Source organism: Dipodomys spectabilis, unplaced genomic scaffold (assembly GCF_019054845.1).
Source record: "Dipodomys spectabilis isolate Male_0828 unplaced genomic scaffold, ASM1905484v1 ptg000783l, whole genome shotgun sequence".
Taxonomy (NCBI): domain Eukaryota; kingdom Metazoa; phylum Chordata; class Mammalia; order Rodentia; family Heteromyidae; genus Dipodomys; species Dipodomys spectabilis.
In genome coordinates, this window is record NW_024871460.1 from 29217251 (window position 1) to 29235180 (window position 17930).

At 34.4% G+C, this 17930-nt stretch overlaps 1 protein-coding gene across 1 annotated transcript in view; it reads left to right on the plus strand.

Moving 5' to 3' along the window:
• The window catches only part of Mmp16 (matrix metallopeptidase 16), a 237477-nt gene extending 223017 nt beyond the window's left edge, over nucleotides 1-14460 (plus strand). The window contains exons 8-10 of the mRNA XM_042673081.1: nucleotides 1579-1729; nucleotides 11034-11149; nucleotides 13736-14460. Of these exons, the coding sequence (XP_042529015.1) occupies nucleotides 1579-1729; nucleotides 11034-11149; nucleotides 13736-14070 (602 nt within the window). The 3' untranslated portion in view covers nucleotides 14071-14460. The remainder of the gene's footprint in view (nucleotides 1-1578; nucleotides 1730-11033; nucleotides 11150-13735) is intronic.
• The last annotated feature ends 3470 nt before the right edge of the window (nucleotides 14461-17930 follow it).

The following is a 17930-nucleotide window of genomic DNA, read 5'->3' on the forward strand; positions in this document are numbered from 1 at the left end:
ATGGTGGGTTCCTGCCTGTCATTCCATATATCCAGGAAACATGTACTACAGGTCAACATTACTTAAGAAGTGCTTCCCAGAGAAACTATCCTAGGTTAAATTATGAAAGAGTCACCAGATTCTTTCAAGGCAAAGGAAATGAGAATGAGATGAGCTAAGTACACTTAAAGGAGTTTCAAAATGACATAGGGGAGTTTGAACGAATGCGATGAAAACCAGTAAACGTTTAAATAGAAATAAAAATCAGTTGTGCATTAAAAAGAAATTCATTTAATGGCTTAGAGAAGGCAAATAAAAGAGAAACATACTGGACGGACACAGGTTGATAAGAAAGCAGACTTTGGGAATAATGAATGCTAGAAAATTTTCTTAAGGCACTTGGATGGAGGCAACATGACATCCTGGGTTAAAGTCAGAAATCTTTCCAACAGATATGGGGGCTCAAATAGACTTAATGTCTTATATAATATTTGTAGGTTCAAAATTTGTACAGTGCAGTCATCTTTGCTTAGAAGAAAAATAAACCATTTGGGTTATTTGACCTAAGGAGGATTTGTGGTATGTGACAAGAACTCATAGCTTAGGAACCAGAGACTCTTGCCATCGGTCTTAACACACCTGCCAGTCTCTGTCCCATTCTTGGTAGAGCCCTTACTCAATTTCTACCAGAAAGAAACATTGAGAGAAGAGAGAGAGGAACAAACAGAAATAAACAAAGGTGGAATAATAAATAAATAAATAAATAAATATGGAAAATTGTTTTTAGTTGAAGGCATTATTGACAAGAGGGCAGAAAGCAGAGAACTGTTATGAAATCACCTTTCAGTGATTAAGAAAAGAGTGTAGATTGTTGGGTAGGCATGCTGACAGGTGCTGGATTCTGTGTGCCAGAATGGAGAACACAAGGAAGTATGTTGTCTGTAGAAAATTTTCCAAAGAACTATACAGCTGACTGAACTGTTTCTCCTTCCAGTATAGTATTATCATGCTCCGATAATCCTGAATAAGGATGGCATTGATATTTTCCTTCCATTTGGTACCACTCTTAAACTGAATGATAGTTTTTCAGTAAAGAGAAGACATGGGGTCAAAGGACAGCGGCATTATAAAACTAGAGACTCGTGAATATTTTCATAACAAAAGGAAAAGATCCACCCAGAAAGTGTTTCAGTAGAGTACGGATCATAAACACTAAAGCAAGTAGATGACATACTCAATGTCAAAAACACAGGAATGTTGTAGGTTTGGAAAGAAATGTAGGGTCTCTAATATCTAAGAATTTGCTTTAGAATCACTTCTTTCTGGCTAAGTTTTAGATTTAGTTTATTTTTTAAATTAAAACTTTTTTTTTCTATATTATTAAGTACTTATTATCTTTAAAAAACTCACAAATTCTGATGACTGTAATCATTGCTTTTGAAATAAAATACATGTTTGTAAAAATAACATCAAGTCTTTGGAGGTGACAGGCGCTAAATTATATCAAGAATATTTCTCGCATAGTAATTCATATAACAGGAGTTGACAGTTATCTTCTAATCTGACAATAAACTAATATATTTGCTTTATCCCATACAGGTAACAAATATTGGGTGTTCAAGGATACAACTCTTCAACCTGGTTACCCTCATGATTTGATTACTCTTGGAAATGGAATTCCTCCTCATGGTATCGATTCGGCCATTTGGTGGGAGGATGTTGGGAAAACCTATTTCTTCAAAGGGGACAGGTCAGTACACACATCACATAGTAAAATATGAACTCAACCTTTCTAATTGGTTATAGGCATGTATAGGTACAGCTTCTGCATAGATATAAACACAAGAATTAATGCAATAGTAATATTTCTAAAATAGGTTTAAAACTAATATTTAAGACAAATTATCATGTGATACATTCAACTATAATATTCTTATGACTGTATACATTTATGTTCTTGTTCTTTTTCCTGGTCATTTTAACATTCCTATGAAACTATGGAGAGAGTATAGATATGTGTTCTTATGATACATTTTCTTACCCTTTTACTTCACTGTATGTAGAAAAAATACTTTTAACCACAGGTTTTGTATACTTCCACAAAGTTATTTATTTTTTTTCCTTTCACCAAATTAACTATAGTCATTTAAAATAATTTAATTTACTCACAGGTTCCATTTCTTAAGAAGCTATTTATTTGGATACCAGCAAGCATATGTGTGAAATATGAACAAACTATCACGAGGATAAATACTTTGGGCTTAAAATATAATATTCTTTCTCAGTTATTTTACTTTCTCTTTTTGTCTTTTTCTTTTGTGACATTGCTAACAGGGTGCATAAAATGTAAGTAAAATGTTAGCCTTAAAACTCACAACAGTACCTTAATCTATGTAGCTCCACCCTACCCACTCTTTGACAAACTATATACATATATATATATATATATGTATATATAATCATATTAGATGAAGACTATATTTTTATAAATTTAAACATACCAAGATCAAGAGGAAAATTAATGAGAGTTAAGAAAATGTGGTATATATACACAATGGAATTCTATGCTTCCATCAGAAAGAATGACATTGCTCCATTTGTTAGGAAATGGAAAGTCTTGGAAAAAATTATATTAAGTAAAGTAAGCCAAGCCCAAAGAAACATAGGTCCCATGGTTTCCTTTATTTGCAATATCTAGTATATGTATGAGTCAAGCAGAAAAGGTCAGATAAGGTGATGTTAGGAAAATGAACCTTAAGATATATATATAAATGTTTTTTTTCTTACATGCATTTGTTTCTAATGCATTTATAAGATTATTTCTTTGTTGCTTTGTATGTCCCTCCCCCACAGTATAACCCTTGCTTTCACTGTATTTGATGTCGGTATAATTTGTGGAGGGGAAGGTGAAAAACAAGTTGTTTAAATAAGGATACAGGTGGACCCGTTGCAGCAATGAGAAATACAAGTTGTCATGTCGAAAAGGAACTTTACAACTTTGGTGGGTGGGGGGAGGATTGGGCGGGGCTAGAGGGGGAGGCTGGGAAGGGATGTGAAGGGTAAACAAAGGAGGAGGCTACAATGCTTGATAGGAAATGTACTCATTATCTTGCCCATGTAATTGTAACCCCTCTGTACAGTATGTTATTTTGCTTTATTTTGTTCTCTTTTTTTTTTTTTTTTTTTTACAGAATTGTACTTTATAGCCCAGGCTGATACTAATCTCACCACATATTCCAGGCTAGCCTCTAATTCACAATATTTCTACCTCATTCTTTCAAGTGCTGGTATTAAAGGTGCTTACCACCAAGCCCAGTTAATGTGTCATTTAAAATGTTATAATCCTTGAGGATGGTTAATTGCCCAGCTGCTTTTATTTGCTTATATATACTGTCTTAGGACTCAAGAGAGAAAATGACAGAATGTAGAGATTTGGAAAAGTTAGCTTCTTCTTAGAAGAAGAGCTTCTAAGAGGAAAAAAATGAAAGTTCAATACTTATGTGAAACTTAGAAGAATTTCATGTATGATGATAAAACCATCATTCTATTATTAACTAGCCCTTTTTCCATACATTGAATTTATATCTAAAAGATGTTCCTAAAAATTTAGCAATTACTGGAAATTTTAAGTTTAATGATTAACTATATGCTACCTCAAATTAGAGAAATCAATAACAAATTTATAATAAAATAAAAACATCTCATAAGCAATTCCCCCCTCCCCCCTCTGGTCCTAGAGCTTGAATTCGGGGCCTAGGCAATATTTCTGAGCTGCTTTTGCTCAAGGCTAGCACTCTACCACTTGAGCCATAGCACCACTCCAAACTTTTTCTGAGTAGTTTATTGGAAAAAAAAAAAAAGAGTCTCACAGACTTTCCTGCCCAGATTGGCTTCAAACTGCAATCCTGAGATCTCAGCCACTTGAGTAGCTAGATTGTAGGCATGAGCCACATGCCTAGCTGGTTTTAGTTCTTTGCTAACTAAATGAAGTTATACGTAAAATTAGAGTAAAGTATGTAGGAATGCTTGCATTACTTTGTCTTAAATTACTATGGGATATATAAGATATAAAATACTGAAAATAGGATTCCAAATAATTTTTATATGTATGATTTTACATTGAATGTCATCAGTTCAAGGTGTTTTATAAACAGGCTAGTTCATATTTGTATTATCGTATAATTCCATAGTCATAACATTTATCAATGTACTTATTCTATTAAAAATCTACCTAACTACCTGAATTAAACGTATGGGTTTGAACCCATTGCATTTTCAGTAGCTCTAATGCATTCCCCTAAGATTTTTCTACCAGTTACTAGTATACTCTTGTTAATTCATACAGAAGTTATTTTTAAATACATACTATATGGCATGTGCCAAGACATAAAGAACTAGTAGTAGGAAGGCCACAGGAGTCCTATTCCTATGGCTCTTTCTGTTGAAATAGAATAATAATGAATAGTAACCAAATCAATGGTCTTCACCATTTTATATTGAGAACTCCTACTGAGTACAAGAAGGTAATGAGTGACAGAGATAGGTATTGATGGTATTGACTGGCTGGTAAGTCATTGTGGAAGTTCAGAGGGTTTTGTTTGCATATGGAACCACAGTAGTTTCAGCCACATGTCAGACTAGTGTGTTGTAATGAAATAGTAGATAACAAAAAAATAGAATAATGTCATGGCAATAATTTAGGAATGAAGAATGATTGTTCAGAAAACAAGAAAAAGATTTGTAGCATTGTGTACTGCTATTGTTCTAGCTCCTGTGTGAAAACTGGGCTCTGGTGGCTCATATCTGTAATCCTAGCTATTCAGGAGGAGGCTAAAGTCGAGGATCATGGTTTGAAGCCAGTATAGACAGGAAAGACCATGAGACTCATGGCTCAAGTGGTAGAGTGCTAGCCTTGAGCAAAAATGCTCGTGGACAGCTCTGAGGCCCTGAATTCAAGCCACTGGACTGACATATGAAAAAAGTTGAGAATGATCAGTGGTAACGGGACAGTGACAGTAGGGTTGGAGCAAAGTGTATAGTTACAGAATATATTTTGGATCCAATCGTGATGCCTTGTTCTTATGTATTTTATTTTGGGGGAGAGGAAATTAAACAACAAATCATTGGTATTTTCCAGCTTCTGCATTTAAATAATTGCGTATTTAGTAGAGGGTTTTAGAAAAAAATTGAAGAGAAAGGGATTCAGAGATTATAACATTTGTATTTGTTGAGGCACCTATTACATTCCAGTTGAGAGAAGTCAAGTGAGTAAGTAGTTGAATATTCAATTTGCCTCAGAGGATAGGTCAATCAAAAGCACAGGACTAATGGTAATTGAAATAGAGGAAGTACTGACAACAGAATGAAATTTTCTAAATGCAGAGAAAACCAAAGACTAGAGGAAATTACAGTTCTTTAAATAGAGCTATAAATTCCAGTGAAAATATCTACAGTTTCACATACAGCATGGAACTCATTCCCACAAACTTCTACTTGCCCTTTTCATAATAGACTATAATTTGATACTTGGAAACATTTTGATCTTCCTAGCATTTAGCTCTAAAATGCTATGTTTCTAAATCATCTCTCTGTATCTTTTTGAAGATACATCTAAGTTTCTAGTGCCATATTTCATACTCAACATAACTATTGAGATTTTAAGATATTGTCAAATAAAAAGGTGAAATATTCACCCCCTTTATACATTAAAAAAAATGCCACAGAGAGTAAAGTGAAAAACTATTTTGACTTTGAACTTGTTATAACTTTATCAAGCAGTTACTTCATGTATTTTGAAATATTCATCAACAAAGTAAATTAATGTTTTCTATTCTACTGAATTGTTAAGCATGTTTCATAAAAATGAGATTATTAAAAATGTTTTTTATTGTGAAAATACTGTATAGAGGGTTTACAGTTACATAAGCAAGGTAATGAGTACATTTCTTACCAAGCATTTCAAGCATTGTTGCCTCCTCCTTTGTTCATCCCCTACTATTCTTTCCTTCCCATCTCCATAACTCCCCCCCCCCCCCCGCCTAAATTGTAAAGTTCGTTTTTTGACATAGCATCTAGTACATCTCATTGTTGCAATGGGTCAACCTGTATCCCTATTTAAACAATGTGTTTTTTCCCTTCCCATCTCCAAATTATACCAACATCAAATACTGTGAAAACAGGGGTTATACCATGGGGAAAGGACATACAAAGCAACAAAAAACAATCACGTGGTACCTTATAAATACGTTAGAAACAATAGCAAGAAAGAAAAAAACCACTTGTGTCCCTATGTTGGGGTTCATTTTGCTTAACATCATCTTAGCTGACTTATTCTTCTTGTCTCAGATATATACTAGTTATTACAAATAAGGGAAACCATGGGACCTATGTTTCTTTGGGCCTGGCTTACTTCTTTAATATAATTTTTTCCAAGTCTTTCCATTTCTTAACAAATGGGGCAATGTCATTCTTTCTGATGGAGGCATAGAATTCCATTGTGTATATATACCACATTTTCTTGATCCATTCATCTACTGCAATAAATAATGCTGCAATAAATCTAGTTGTGCTGGTAGCTTTAGATGATCTTGTTTGTGATCATTTAGGTAAATGCACAAAAGTGGGGTTGCTGGGTCATAGGAGAGCTCTATGTGGAGTCTTCTGAGGAACCTCTATACTGCTTTTCAAAGTGGTTGAACAAGTTTACACTCCCAACAATGCGGTAGGGTTCCCTTCTGTCCACATCCCCTCCAGCGTCTGTTGTTATTAGAGTTCTTGATTATAGTCATTCTAACTTGGGTGTTGTCGTATCTAAATGTTGTTTTGATCTGCATTTCTTTTATGGCTAGAGAGCTTGAGCATTTCTTCATATGACTATTTGCCATTCTTATTAAAAATGAGATTTTTATGCAATTATTTGATAATGGGAAAAGACATGTTCTTATGTTTTGTGGCAGTGTAGTAGAAGCAAGTAATTTTGACTTCAGAGTAGAGACTCTCTGAAGCCCAATCAGATAAAGAGATGACTGAGTCATGTGAAATGAGCCCTGTTGTTCCTTGTGGAGTTTAGAATATAGCAGTGTTCCATTGAATATTTCAGTCTAGAGAATTATGGTCCTTTTTTTTCCTTAGGTTAGAGGCTTTTTAAAAATTCTCTATGCTATTACATAAGAAATTCCTATCTTTTATGGAAGTCTAAAAGTCTGAAAACTAATGAATCTCCTTATTTATTGGGAATTATTGATTAAGAATGCTTTGTTCAAAGAATCGTTTACTTAATGTCAAACTTCTCTAGGAGAGAAAATTAATGAATTAGAAGAAAAAGCTGTAATAACTACTTTTTGTTATTTACTGACACTCGCATAAAATTAAAATTTCCTCTTACTGTATCTAAATTTTTAATTCATTAGTGGATTTATTCACAATAAAACCATCCATATCAGAATATTTTCTTTAGTTTTTAATGAATCCAATAAAAACTTATTTTTCAGAGAGACAGACATTTTATTTCCTGGTAAAATATGTTCAAGTATGTTGAAAATTGAAGTACAAACCTGTATTTTTAAATCTTGCACATTTAAAGATAATCCTGAATATAGCTAAATAATTCCAATCACATTTAAGTTCTCTAGATATTTATCAAACAGACTCATTTATGTTAAAGAATCTAATAAAATTTATATACCATGAATATTTTCTTGAAATGTGATCTGCATGAGTCTTATGTGGCTTGCAATTAATTTATTAATTTATCCATTAATTGGTGAATGGATCTTTGAGTAAACTTTCAAAGGAAACATACCCAAACAATGAACATTTTGTGATTGAAAGTATTATGCACATTTGGATAATGGAAGTTTATGATAAGAATAAAGTTTCAAAATAAAGACTAGCAGCATCATGGTATTCAAGCCAAACTGAATTATAAATCAGACAGTTCATGTGAATTTCACCTGCCTCATATTAAAGTGAGAAAATGTAAATAAATTTTCTTTGAATAAAATGATACCAATGCTCTGACATTGATAGAACTGGTAAACAAATGATTATACATGCTGCAGTTATGCTAGGACATTACCACAAAGAACATTATAATACATCATATGAAAGATTGTTGTGTAAATTAATATAATTATATACCATACTTCATAAAGTATAGCTGTTTTGTTAAAAAAAAGAAAGAGAATATTTTGATTATAAATTCTGTTTGGTGTCCAGAAATGTAAAATGTAAAAAATGGCTCTCTTAATATTTGTGAAATAAAGTATTCAACTTTTTCTCTAGGCATTATTTAGATCAGTGAAGAAAACAATAAACATGTATGACTGCTGTAAACTCTACTGAAGTATTTACTCAAGAGAAGAGCTTTTTAGATTATAAACACAATCTCAACCCCACAAATAATTCTGTGTCCTTACAGAATATTCTATGAAAAAAGGATGCTTAGAAATAATTTAAAAGGAGATGTCTCTGTGAACAAAATATGAAAGAAAATATACTTCAGGATTGCTAACAATATATAGTACTGAGTCATCTTTTTTTCAGCTTATTGCTTCTCTATGAAACTTTTTCTCCTCTGCTCATCAGATCTGTTTTCATCATCCCTGTGATGAGAAGTTATGGCAAATACCTAGGAGAATTTGTTTTCTTTCTGTGCCTTGTGGTTTCCTATTGGAATACATCTTGAAGCCATTTCTTCTCCTTTTCATGAGAACATTGAAAGTGCAAAATTTGTTTTATTCCACATCTTACCTGAGTAATGTATACAGGAATTTACAGCACAGACTTCTGAACAAGAGCCTATAGTTATGTTGATAAAAGCTTCTCCATAAATCTAGCACAGGGAAAATAACTAGAGTGGAAATCATTTTACTTTTTCAATTTTCAGGTAAAATGGCTAACCTAAGACCAATTAAGCAAGTTTATTGTCTTCTCAACATGTAGGTACACACTAGCTTTAGCAGTTCAGTGAGAGCCAATGAGCATTGTCAATTAAATTTGGAAAATATCTGCTTGTGACCAAAAATTTGGAGGCCAGAGTCATGTTGGAGAGTGATGACTTTTTTTTTGGTCTGTCATGTGGCCTGAATGCTGGGCCTGGGCGCTGCCCCTCAGCTCTTCAGCTCAAGGCTAGTACTCTACCACTTGAGCCACCTTCCCAGCCCATGAGTGATGACTTTTGAAAGTAGACAAACTAGTTCTGCATTTATGTGTCATCTTTTGACCAAGAGAACTCCGAGTTCTCTCTTCAATAGAAATAATGATGATTAATTCATGGATTTGTTGTGATTAAATCATATAATCCATACAGTGTTATGTCCTATAGACTTATAGACTTAGAATCATACCTGGAACAGGCCATCTTATTACTGTGAACCCCCAGTGGTTTCATGTAATTGTGTTAAAATTCATAAGTTTACCAGGAACATAATTTTCCTACTTTTGAGATATATAGATGCTAATAAGTAGGGCTATGGACATAGAAGCCTAGGGGTTCTGGAAAAGTTACCTTATACACCACCTTGTGAGAGGAAAAGGGTGTAAGAATTCTGACTATAATTGAACTTTACTTTCTGTTGATAGACAGACAGACAGACAGACAGATAAATAGATAAGCTTTCTTGCCCTAGCTAGTTTCAGATCTTCAAATCTCAGCCTACTGAGTAGTAAGGGTTATAGTCGTGAGCCACCAATACCCGGCCTTACTTTGCTTCTTTATGTAATAATTTTCTGACAGAAAATTAGATCGAAATCTTCAAACTATATTCAACTTCCTTCTCACATACCAAATCTAATACATTAGTACATACTTCCAATTCTTTTCCTCAAACTGAATTGCTTGAATTATTATCCTCCTTGTAGGTCCATTACCAGTTCAAGGTATGCAAGGCAATGATATGTCAACTGGTCTCCCTACTTCTACCTTGTCCCTTTTAATCTATTTTATTACTGCAACCAGTGTACTCTTTTCAACGATAACCCATATCTTGAAGTTACCCATCTCAAAATGTATATTGGCTTCTCTCTTTCAAAGCAAAAATCAAAGACTATTATAGCATAAAAGTATCTCTGACCTTAGTCTTTTGTTTTTACTCTATATTGTCTCCCCATTACTAAGTCAATTTTAATTATTCTAGGTTCTTGGTAGATGGTGATATGCTTCAAGCATATCCTCACCATCAGAACTGTGGGTTTCTAGTTCCCATGCCTGAAATGTTCTCTTACCAAAAATTACATATGTCATTCTTTAGTTATCTCTGCTCTCTGCTTAAAATATCAGCTCATCAAAGAGGAATTACTGTCTACTATTTAAAAATGGCATTCATACTTTCCTAGATCACTTGTCTTGTATTTTTATTGTTCTTAATACTTCCTATCAAAATAGGTATTTATTGATAAATTAATTTATGGTCTGTATTACATCACATAATATACAATACAAGATCAATTAAATCTAGTGTATATGTGTTTTGGTGAAAGTGATATAGTTTGAAAATTAAGGTTTCATATTCAAGACTACATAAATAGGTATAATGTAGTCTTATAAATTACAAGTACACTTATGTATCATAGAGCATAGAGCATTTGTTAATTTTAGCAGTTCAAATAAATACTCACTTTAACATATGCAGGATGTGTACATTAATATGCATTTTAAGACACACAGAAGAGGAATCAAATTATTTATGTGCACTGACTTTCTAGTAATTTAAATCAGATACTCTGTAAATCAGTATCAAGAACACAGGTAATAGTGTCAAGATTTAGTAAGTGTTAACTATAACTGTTTTTTTTTTTGTTTTTTTATGCCAGTCCTACAGCTTGAACTCAGGGCCTAGGCACTGTCCTTGAGCCTCTCTGTGCTCAAGGCTAGCCTTTGAGCCACAGCACTACTTGTGACTTTTTCTGTTTATATGGTACTGAGGAATTGAACCCAAGGCTTCATGCATGTTAGGCAAGCACTCTACTGCTAAGCCACATTTCCATCCCTGACTATAAATGTTTTCATATGAAATTTTCCCATGCTTGTATTGTTGTTGTTTTGTCTTTTTTAGATATTGGAGATATAGTGAAGAAATGAAAACCATGGACCCTGGCTATCCCAAGCCAATCACAGTCTGGAAAGGCATCCCTGAATCTCCTCAGGGAGCCTTTGTGCATAAAGAAAATGGTATGCAATGGACATTGTACATTTCCTAAGTTTCAAGTTTTAGTAACACATTATTCTTTCTCACTACGCTAAAATAAATCATTAGAAAATATCATACTATGACTATTTGCAATATTTATACTGGTATGACCTAGCTTTCTACATTTACATCTAGCATTATATGCTAGACAATTTCTTTTTACTTCAACTTACTTCAGTTCATTTGAAAATCATTACAAATAGATAAAAGTAATACATTAATAGATACTTCATAAGTGATAAAGCCCTCTAAATTATCAAACATTACAAATTTTCCAGATTTGAGGTTTGATATATTTCCTTTACAAGATTTTAGATTTTTTTCTAATATTTACATGTTCTAATTTTTTTGACTGATTTCTCAAAAGTGTACTCAGTAACTACAAATTCTATGCCTATGCAAGAAGTATGTTATTGGCCTGCAGCACAGATAAATGTAAACAAAAAAATGAATCTTCTTAACTTTTGTGTGATGCCCAGTAACATTGTAGTAATTCATTTTGACTAAAAATTGAAGGTGAGGACACATTCTGCTGTAAGTTTCCCAGTTTATAAACAAGCATCTTAATTTACTTTGAAGGTCTCTTTAATTGTCATTCAATGGTATTGTTCAGTTGTGATCATCTAAGGTACTGTTACTTGGCAAGCCTTCAACATTCCTTTATCCAAGCTTATTAAGTAATTACAATGGATGTTATTAGCATGTTCAAATACTAGCTCCCTGCAGAAAAATTTAAATCTGCATACACCTGTTTTCACTTGGCAAGTTGCTCTGATTACCAAACTGTCCTTCTAAAATAAAAGCCACAGCAGAGTTTTTAATGCCAATGAACATCATGATTTCCAAAATGAAGTGACCTGAACTGAGGATCACTCTTATCTAAAATTTCTGTGTAAAGTCAGAGTTCTTTATGCCAAAAGTATACCTAATGTCATCTTTGATGTTTCACTAGTAAAATTGTTATGTGTTCAGGCTCTAGATTAAGGTAAGGGTTTGAATTTTATTCTCACAAAGGGCTCAGGGAAATACACACACACACACACACACACACACACACACACACACACACACACATTTTTGTGACAACAATGGGTAACTAATTCTCTTTGATGGACTGAAAATAAGGGTTAAAAGATGGCATATGCTAAACTTCTAGCTTGTGCTTCTGATATAATAAGCCTCCATAATATAAGAAGAAAAAAAGCCTTTCTTAATGACTATGAATGAACTCCAAATTATGTATTCTGTGAAAAATAGATACTCCCCAAGAACATTTTATACTAAATGTAGCATTACTGCATTTTTTCTTCTTTTTTTTATTTTGGCTTTTATGCTTTTGTTTTATATCAAAACAAGAATTAAATTCAATTAGCATAGTCCCAAAGAAACTTTATATGAAGGAGCTATGGAAAGAAAGAAAAGACTAGATGCGTCCCTTTAAGAAAAATGAAAAATACGGGACTGGAAAGGTGGCTCAGTGGTAGAGCGCTTGCCTTGCATGCATGAGGCCCTGGGTTCGATTCCTCAGCACCACATAAGAAAAAAGAAAAAAGCTGGAAGTGGTGCTGTGGCTCAAGTGATAGAGCGCTAAGCCTTGAGCTGAAGAGCTAAGGGACAGTGCCCAGGCCCAGAGTTCAGGGCCCATGACTGGACCTCCCCCCCCCCAAAAAAAAGAAAAATGAAAAATATTTTAGAAAAATGCACATTTATACTTTGTCAGGATCTTACAAAGATACTAAGGCCATTACCTATAATCATAGTGTTTTAGAAAATAAAAGATCTATCTATATTCTACTAAGTTATTTAAGACTTCTTATACCACCTTCTTTATTAAATAGAAACTATTTGTAAAGATAGAATTGCGATATGTTTCATTTTATTCCTAGAAGAATTAGTAATAACTTTGAAAGTTAAATAAAATATGGCTAGGTGACACAAATTTAACATTAAGCAAATAAGTCAAATAAAGAGATAAAACACAAAATAAGCACACCTTGTACCAGAAATAAGATACCGTACAAGACACTATAAAAAAGGTTTATTTTTTAAGATTCCTCGTAGAGAGAGCCAAACATCTCCTGTCTGATGATTTATTATGGTATCTTTTCCAAATGACAAAAAGAATCCATTGCTTAGAAGGAGTACAAAGATGCCTGATGCTAAGATGATTAGAAATTTCCCTTGAGGTGTAAATAGGTGAGAAATCTCTTTACAATATATTGAACAATCACTTCAGCAGCAACCTCAGTGTAAACAGCGTTTCACTTTATGAAACAATTTCAGCATCCTCCACTGTAGGTTGTTATTATCACTGTAATGTATAATCCTGTGACAATATTCGCAGAGTCGCTCTCTCTCTTTCTGTCTGTCTGTCTCTATCTGTCTCTCTCTCTCTACCTCTCTCTGTCTCTCTCTCTCATTAAGTATTTGAGGACATAATTCCTGGAACATACCATGTACAGTTAGTTGATCTGAGGATAGTGTTTAAAAGTATCCTATTTTATTAATACCTTAAGGCATATATAATATCACAAATAGGTGATACCTGCATGTGTTTCTCCCACCAGGCTTTACATATTTCTACAAAGGAAAGGAGTATTGGAAATTCAACAACCAGATACTCAAAGTAGAACCTGGATATCCAAGATCCATCCTCAAGGATTTTATGGGCTGTGATGGACCAACAGACCGAGATAAAGAAGGACACAGCCCACCAGATGATGTAGACATTATCATCAAACTGGACAACACAGCCAGCACTGTGAAAGCCATAGCTATTGTCATTCCCTGCATCTTGGCCTTATGCCTTCTTGTATTGGTTTACACTGTGTTCCAGTTCAAGAGGAAAGGAACACCCCGCCACATACTGTACTGTAAACGCTCTATGCAAGAGTGGGTGTGATGTAGGGTTTTTTCTTTCTTTCTTTCTTTTCCAGGAGTTTGTGGTAACTTGAGATTCAAGACAAGAGCTGTTATGCTGTTTCCTAGCTAGGAGCAGGCTTGTGGCAGCCTGAATCGGGGCTGACCTTCAAACCCAGAGGGTTGCTGGTCCTGCACATGAGTGGAAATTCACTCATGGGGAAGCTTCCATGATGCACAGTATCTGCCGTTCTTCAGTCCTTTGTCTTTCTTTGTCATTCAGTTCTAGGCCTTTCCTCTGCACGCTCAATGCCCAATTAAATTTCAGGATTAATTAAAGAAGAGGAAAAAAAAAGAAGAAATGATTCTTCACAAAGGTTTTTAATGTTATTTTTTTTCCTTCTGAAGTCTGAGCCCATTTCTGGGAAAGAGAGATTATTTAAAAAGCAAAAGAAAGAAAAGCAGAAAACCCACATTTTTTTTTCTTTAAAGCAAAGGAAAATACAGTTTAAACAACAACAACAAAAATCCACCATTGAACTTTCAGGAAAGTGTGAAGACCCAAAACAGCTTTGTCTCCAAAGAAGATAGCTCTGTGACAGCTACGGATAGTCTCCGCGCAGCCCTGTGTCAGGTGGGAGTTCTGGAATACACATGCAGGACTTTTAGACTGTTGGGACAGCCATTTTCCAACAAACTAGGGGCCAAAATATCTGCAATATAGTAACAGCCTTAATAATACATCCATTTTTCGTTTTATACAGCTGTTCTCAGCTCTGTCCTCAATGTTTCATCACATTTATATTCATAACTCTATCACACAGGACCTTTAAGTTGTTCTGAAGTGTTTCTAAACCTTTTCTTGCCACCTGACCCCCTCCATCATTGTGATATCTCCCCAGGTTGTCTTAGGCCATTGCCCCAGGCCTTCCGTGGGTCTGTCAGCAATATTCATTATAAACAGAGCAAGAAGCAGTATGCCTCTGAAATAGATCTAAGTGACAGTTATTTTACAAGGATTTGTGACTCTATTAACACATTGGTGTAACCCTTTGAGAACTATCAGACCAGCTTTCAGAGTCTGGTACGTTGTAGAACAGGGCAGTGAACAGTCAACAGCTTCAAGAACTTTGGTTTCTAAAACATATCCTATAATCTCATGTAATTCTTAAATGATTCATAATAATACATAAATGCATTTATAACAAAGATAAATAATGTCACTTGCCAAAAAAAACTTTTATGGCAAATAAAACAGATATTTTGCTAACTATCTCAAAAGAGTGAAATTTTATTCGAACAAGTGGTGATAACAGCTGAAGTCTTCTCTTTTTTCTTCTTTCCTAGACATATTGAATTTTTGTTTTAAAATCTATTGCATGAAAATTCAATTTGCCTTAGTTCATGCAGTTACCATTGCCATTTGAAAACTGAATTAAAAGATGACTCTGAGGTTGCATGAGAATCTTCCAATGCATTACCTACTGCATGTCAACCATAGTTCTCAAAGGGTTAGTGTGGCTTCTGGCATTCAGCCATTCATTTGATCACTGACAGAGCCAAGAGACCACCAAAGCATTTCATTGTTGAGTGTAATTTGTCCTAACAACAGTATTGTCATTTTCATGTGACCTGCAGAGCAGGTTTGTATCAATATTTTTTTCCTAGAGAAAAGTCAGCAACTGACAGACCTCTTTATTGATTTTTAGGAGCTGCTTCTTGCAGTGAAAGGCTTTACAGCCATAGGGGCTGTGAACTTATTAGAGATGGTCAGAAGGAATGCACCCCGTGAGTCAGACTTTGGCTTTGTGTGAAAGCCAGCTTTTGAGGGGGATTAGCTTTTGAAACAATGAACAGCTTGCCTTGAACTTGATTATTGATCTGTTGACTGTCATTAACAACAACTTAAACATTGTCTTCTGTGAAAATTTTCCTTGAAGAGTCCTGTTCTATGTCTTTGCCCTTTGACCTTTAACTTGCAAACCGGCACAAACTGAAGGAATTGTGGTGGTGTTTTCACCATTGGATTATTGTTCTCTAAAAAACCTAGTAAGCATGAGCTGTTTCCTTAGAGTGGGGAAGAGAAAGAATGTTGATTGTGGATCTGCAGATGGACACTTGCTCTTTACATGCACGCTCTAAAACCGCCCTGTAGGTAGAAGTGAATTTTTTTATTTCCTTTTAATATAAGTTCAAGCCTAATTTCATCATTTTAGTATGACTTACAAAAACTATAGGGGAAAAACAAAACCTCAAATACTTGAATGGCCAGTGTGGCTTTTATATAAAGCAGGAATTTTATACTAGTGAAAATTTCTTACTCATTTGCTAATAATACACCTTTCCAGATGATTTTTAATGAGTGTAGGTATACATTCTTATTTGGAAATGGATAGGTTGGCTGCCTTGAATTTATATTTATACTCAACATAGCATGAAAATTAGAATGTCTTTTGGTTAAACTACATGTTTCTGATTTGGTTGGGGAAAATATTTTCTAATCCTGGGTGGCATGTTGAAAAGCCTTGCAAAATGGGTATTTCTTACAATCTGAACATATGTATGCACTGTAAGGCTAAGGGAAAAGAACCGTTAGAAAGTAACAAGGAATGGCTGTATGTTAAAGCATTATGCATATGCAGACTATACTCTGACCAGACATGAAGGGTTATGAAAGTGAGGGCCGAAAAAGCATGGAGAGGAGGACCAGACTCAGCCCTGTAGCTCTGCTTCAGTGCTTCCATTGTAGATGATGCTGGTAGCACAGAGATAGCCACTGCTGCTGAGCATGGAGGACGTTATACATAAGTTCGTTTATACAGTGTTTGCTTGGGAGAGGGTTAATCCTTTCAAGACCTTGAAGTCAAGAAAAAAGACTGGAAATTATATTTTGCTAAAGATAGAAATGAACTATGTCATTTTGGGACGTGTGCAAATCACTGAGGAACTCCATCACCCTGCATTGATTTTTTTTTCTTCTCTAAAATGAGAAACTGAATAAGCACTCTATTGCTCTTTCCTCATTCATCACAATCTCCTGACTCGTCATAAGACTGTAAGTATATAAGGGCTAGAAAATAATCATGGCATTAAGAAGGAAGGAGTCTTTCGTGCTTGAATTCTGGCAAATGTCATGGACAAAGTTTGAGTGATATTTACTTGAATATGAGAAGAAGGTTATATGATAAGAAAAGGCATATGTGCTGCTCTCTTGACTAGAACATTCATCAAGCTGTAAGATCACAAATGATCTGAAAACATAAGTACGCAGACTGGGATTTCAACTGTGTGTAATACACCAGGCACTTTATGAATACAGTTGCTGACTCTTCTTCCACCTAGAATTTGTTTGTTTCTTTTCAGATGACAATTTTAACTGAATAGTAATAGGAGAATGAATAATTGATCTAGTACACTAGAATAGAAATTCAAATCCAGTGAGGAATTAATTTCCATAGGTCAGTAACGTATCACCTGAGTTTCTGTAGAGACATGGAACTCATCAACTATTTTTCATTATCTTATCACGAATAACATGAAAAGCTCATACCTAGTGCTTTCCAAATTGAATTGAAAATAATTAATGCTCACTAAAAAGCAACTCTTCTGTTTAAATAGTTTTCACTATTTTACCAAATATAAGTTCAAGCATAAAGAAAAGAATGTTCTTTACACATAATGACTGCATCATTTATAATTTTAGTCAAATATTGTTCTGTGTATTTTTAACTGGACTGAATGAAGTACTAAAATATCCCATCAGTTTGAACTGCCTGTGAAACAGTAATTCCACATCAGTTCTCTAGAGAAGGTTGTGAATTTAACACCTGACCCATTTGAGAACAAAGTGTCTTCAGGATGGCAGTCAAGACAGGTGAATACAGATGTTGCTTACAACTGCAA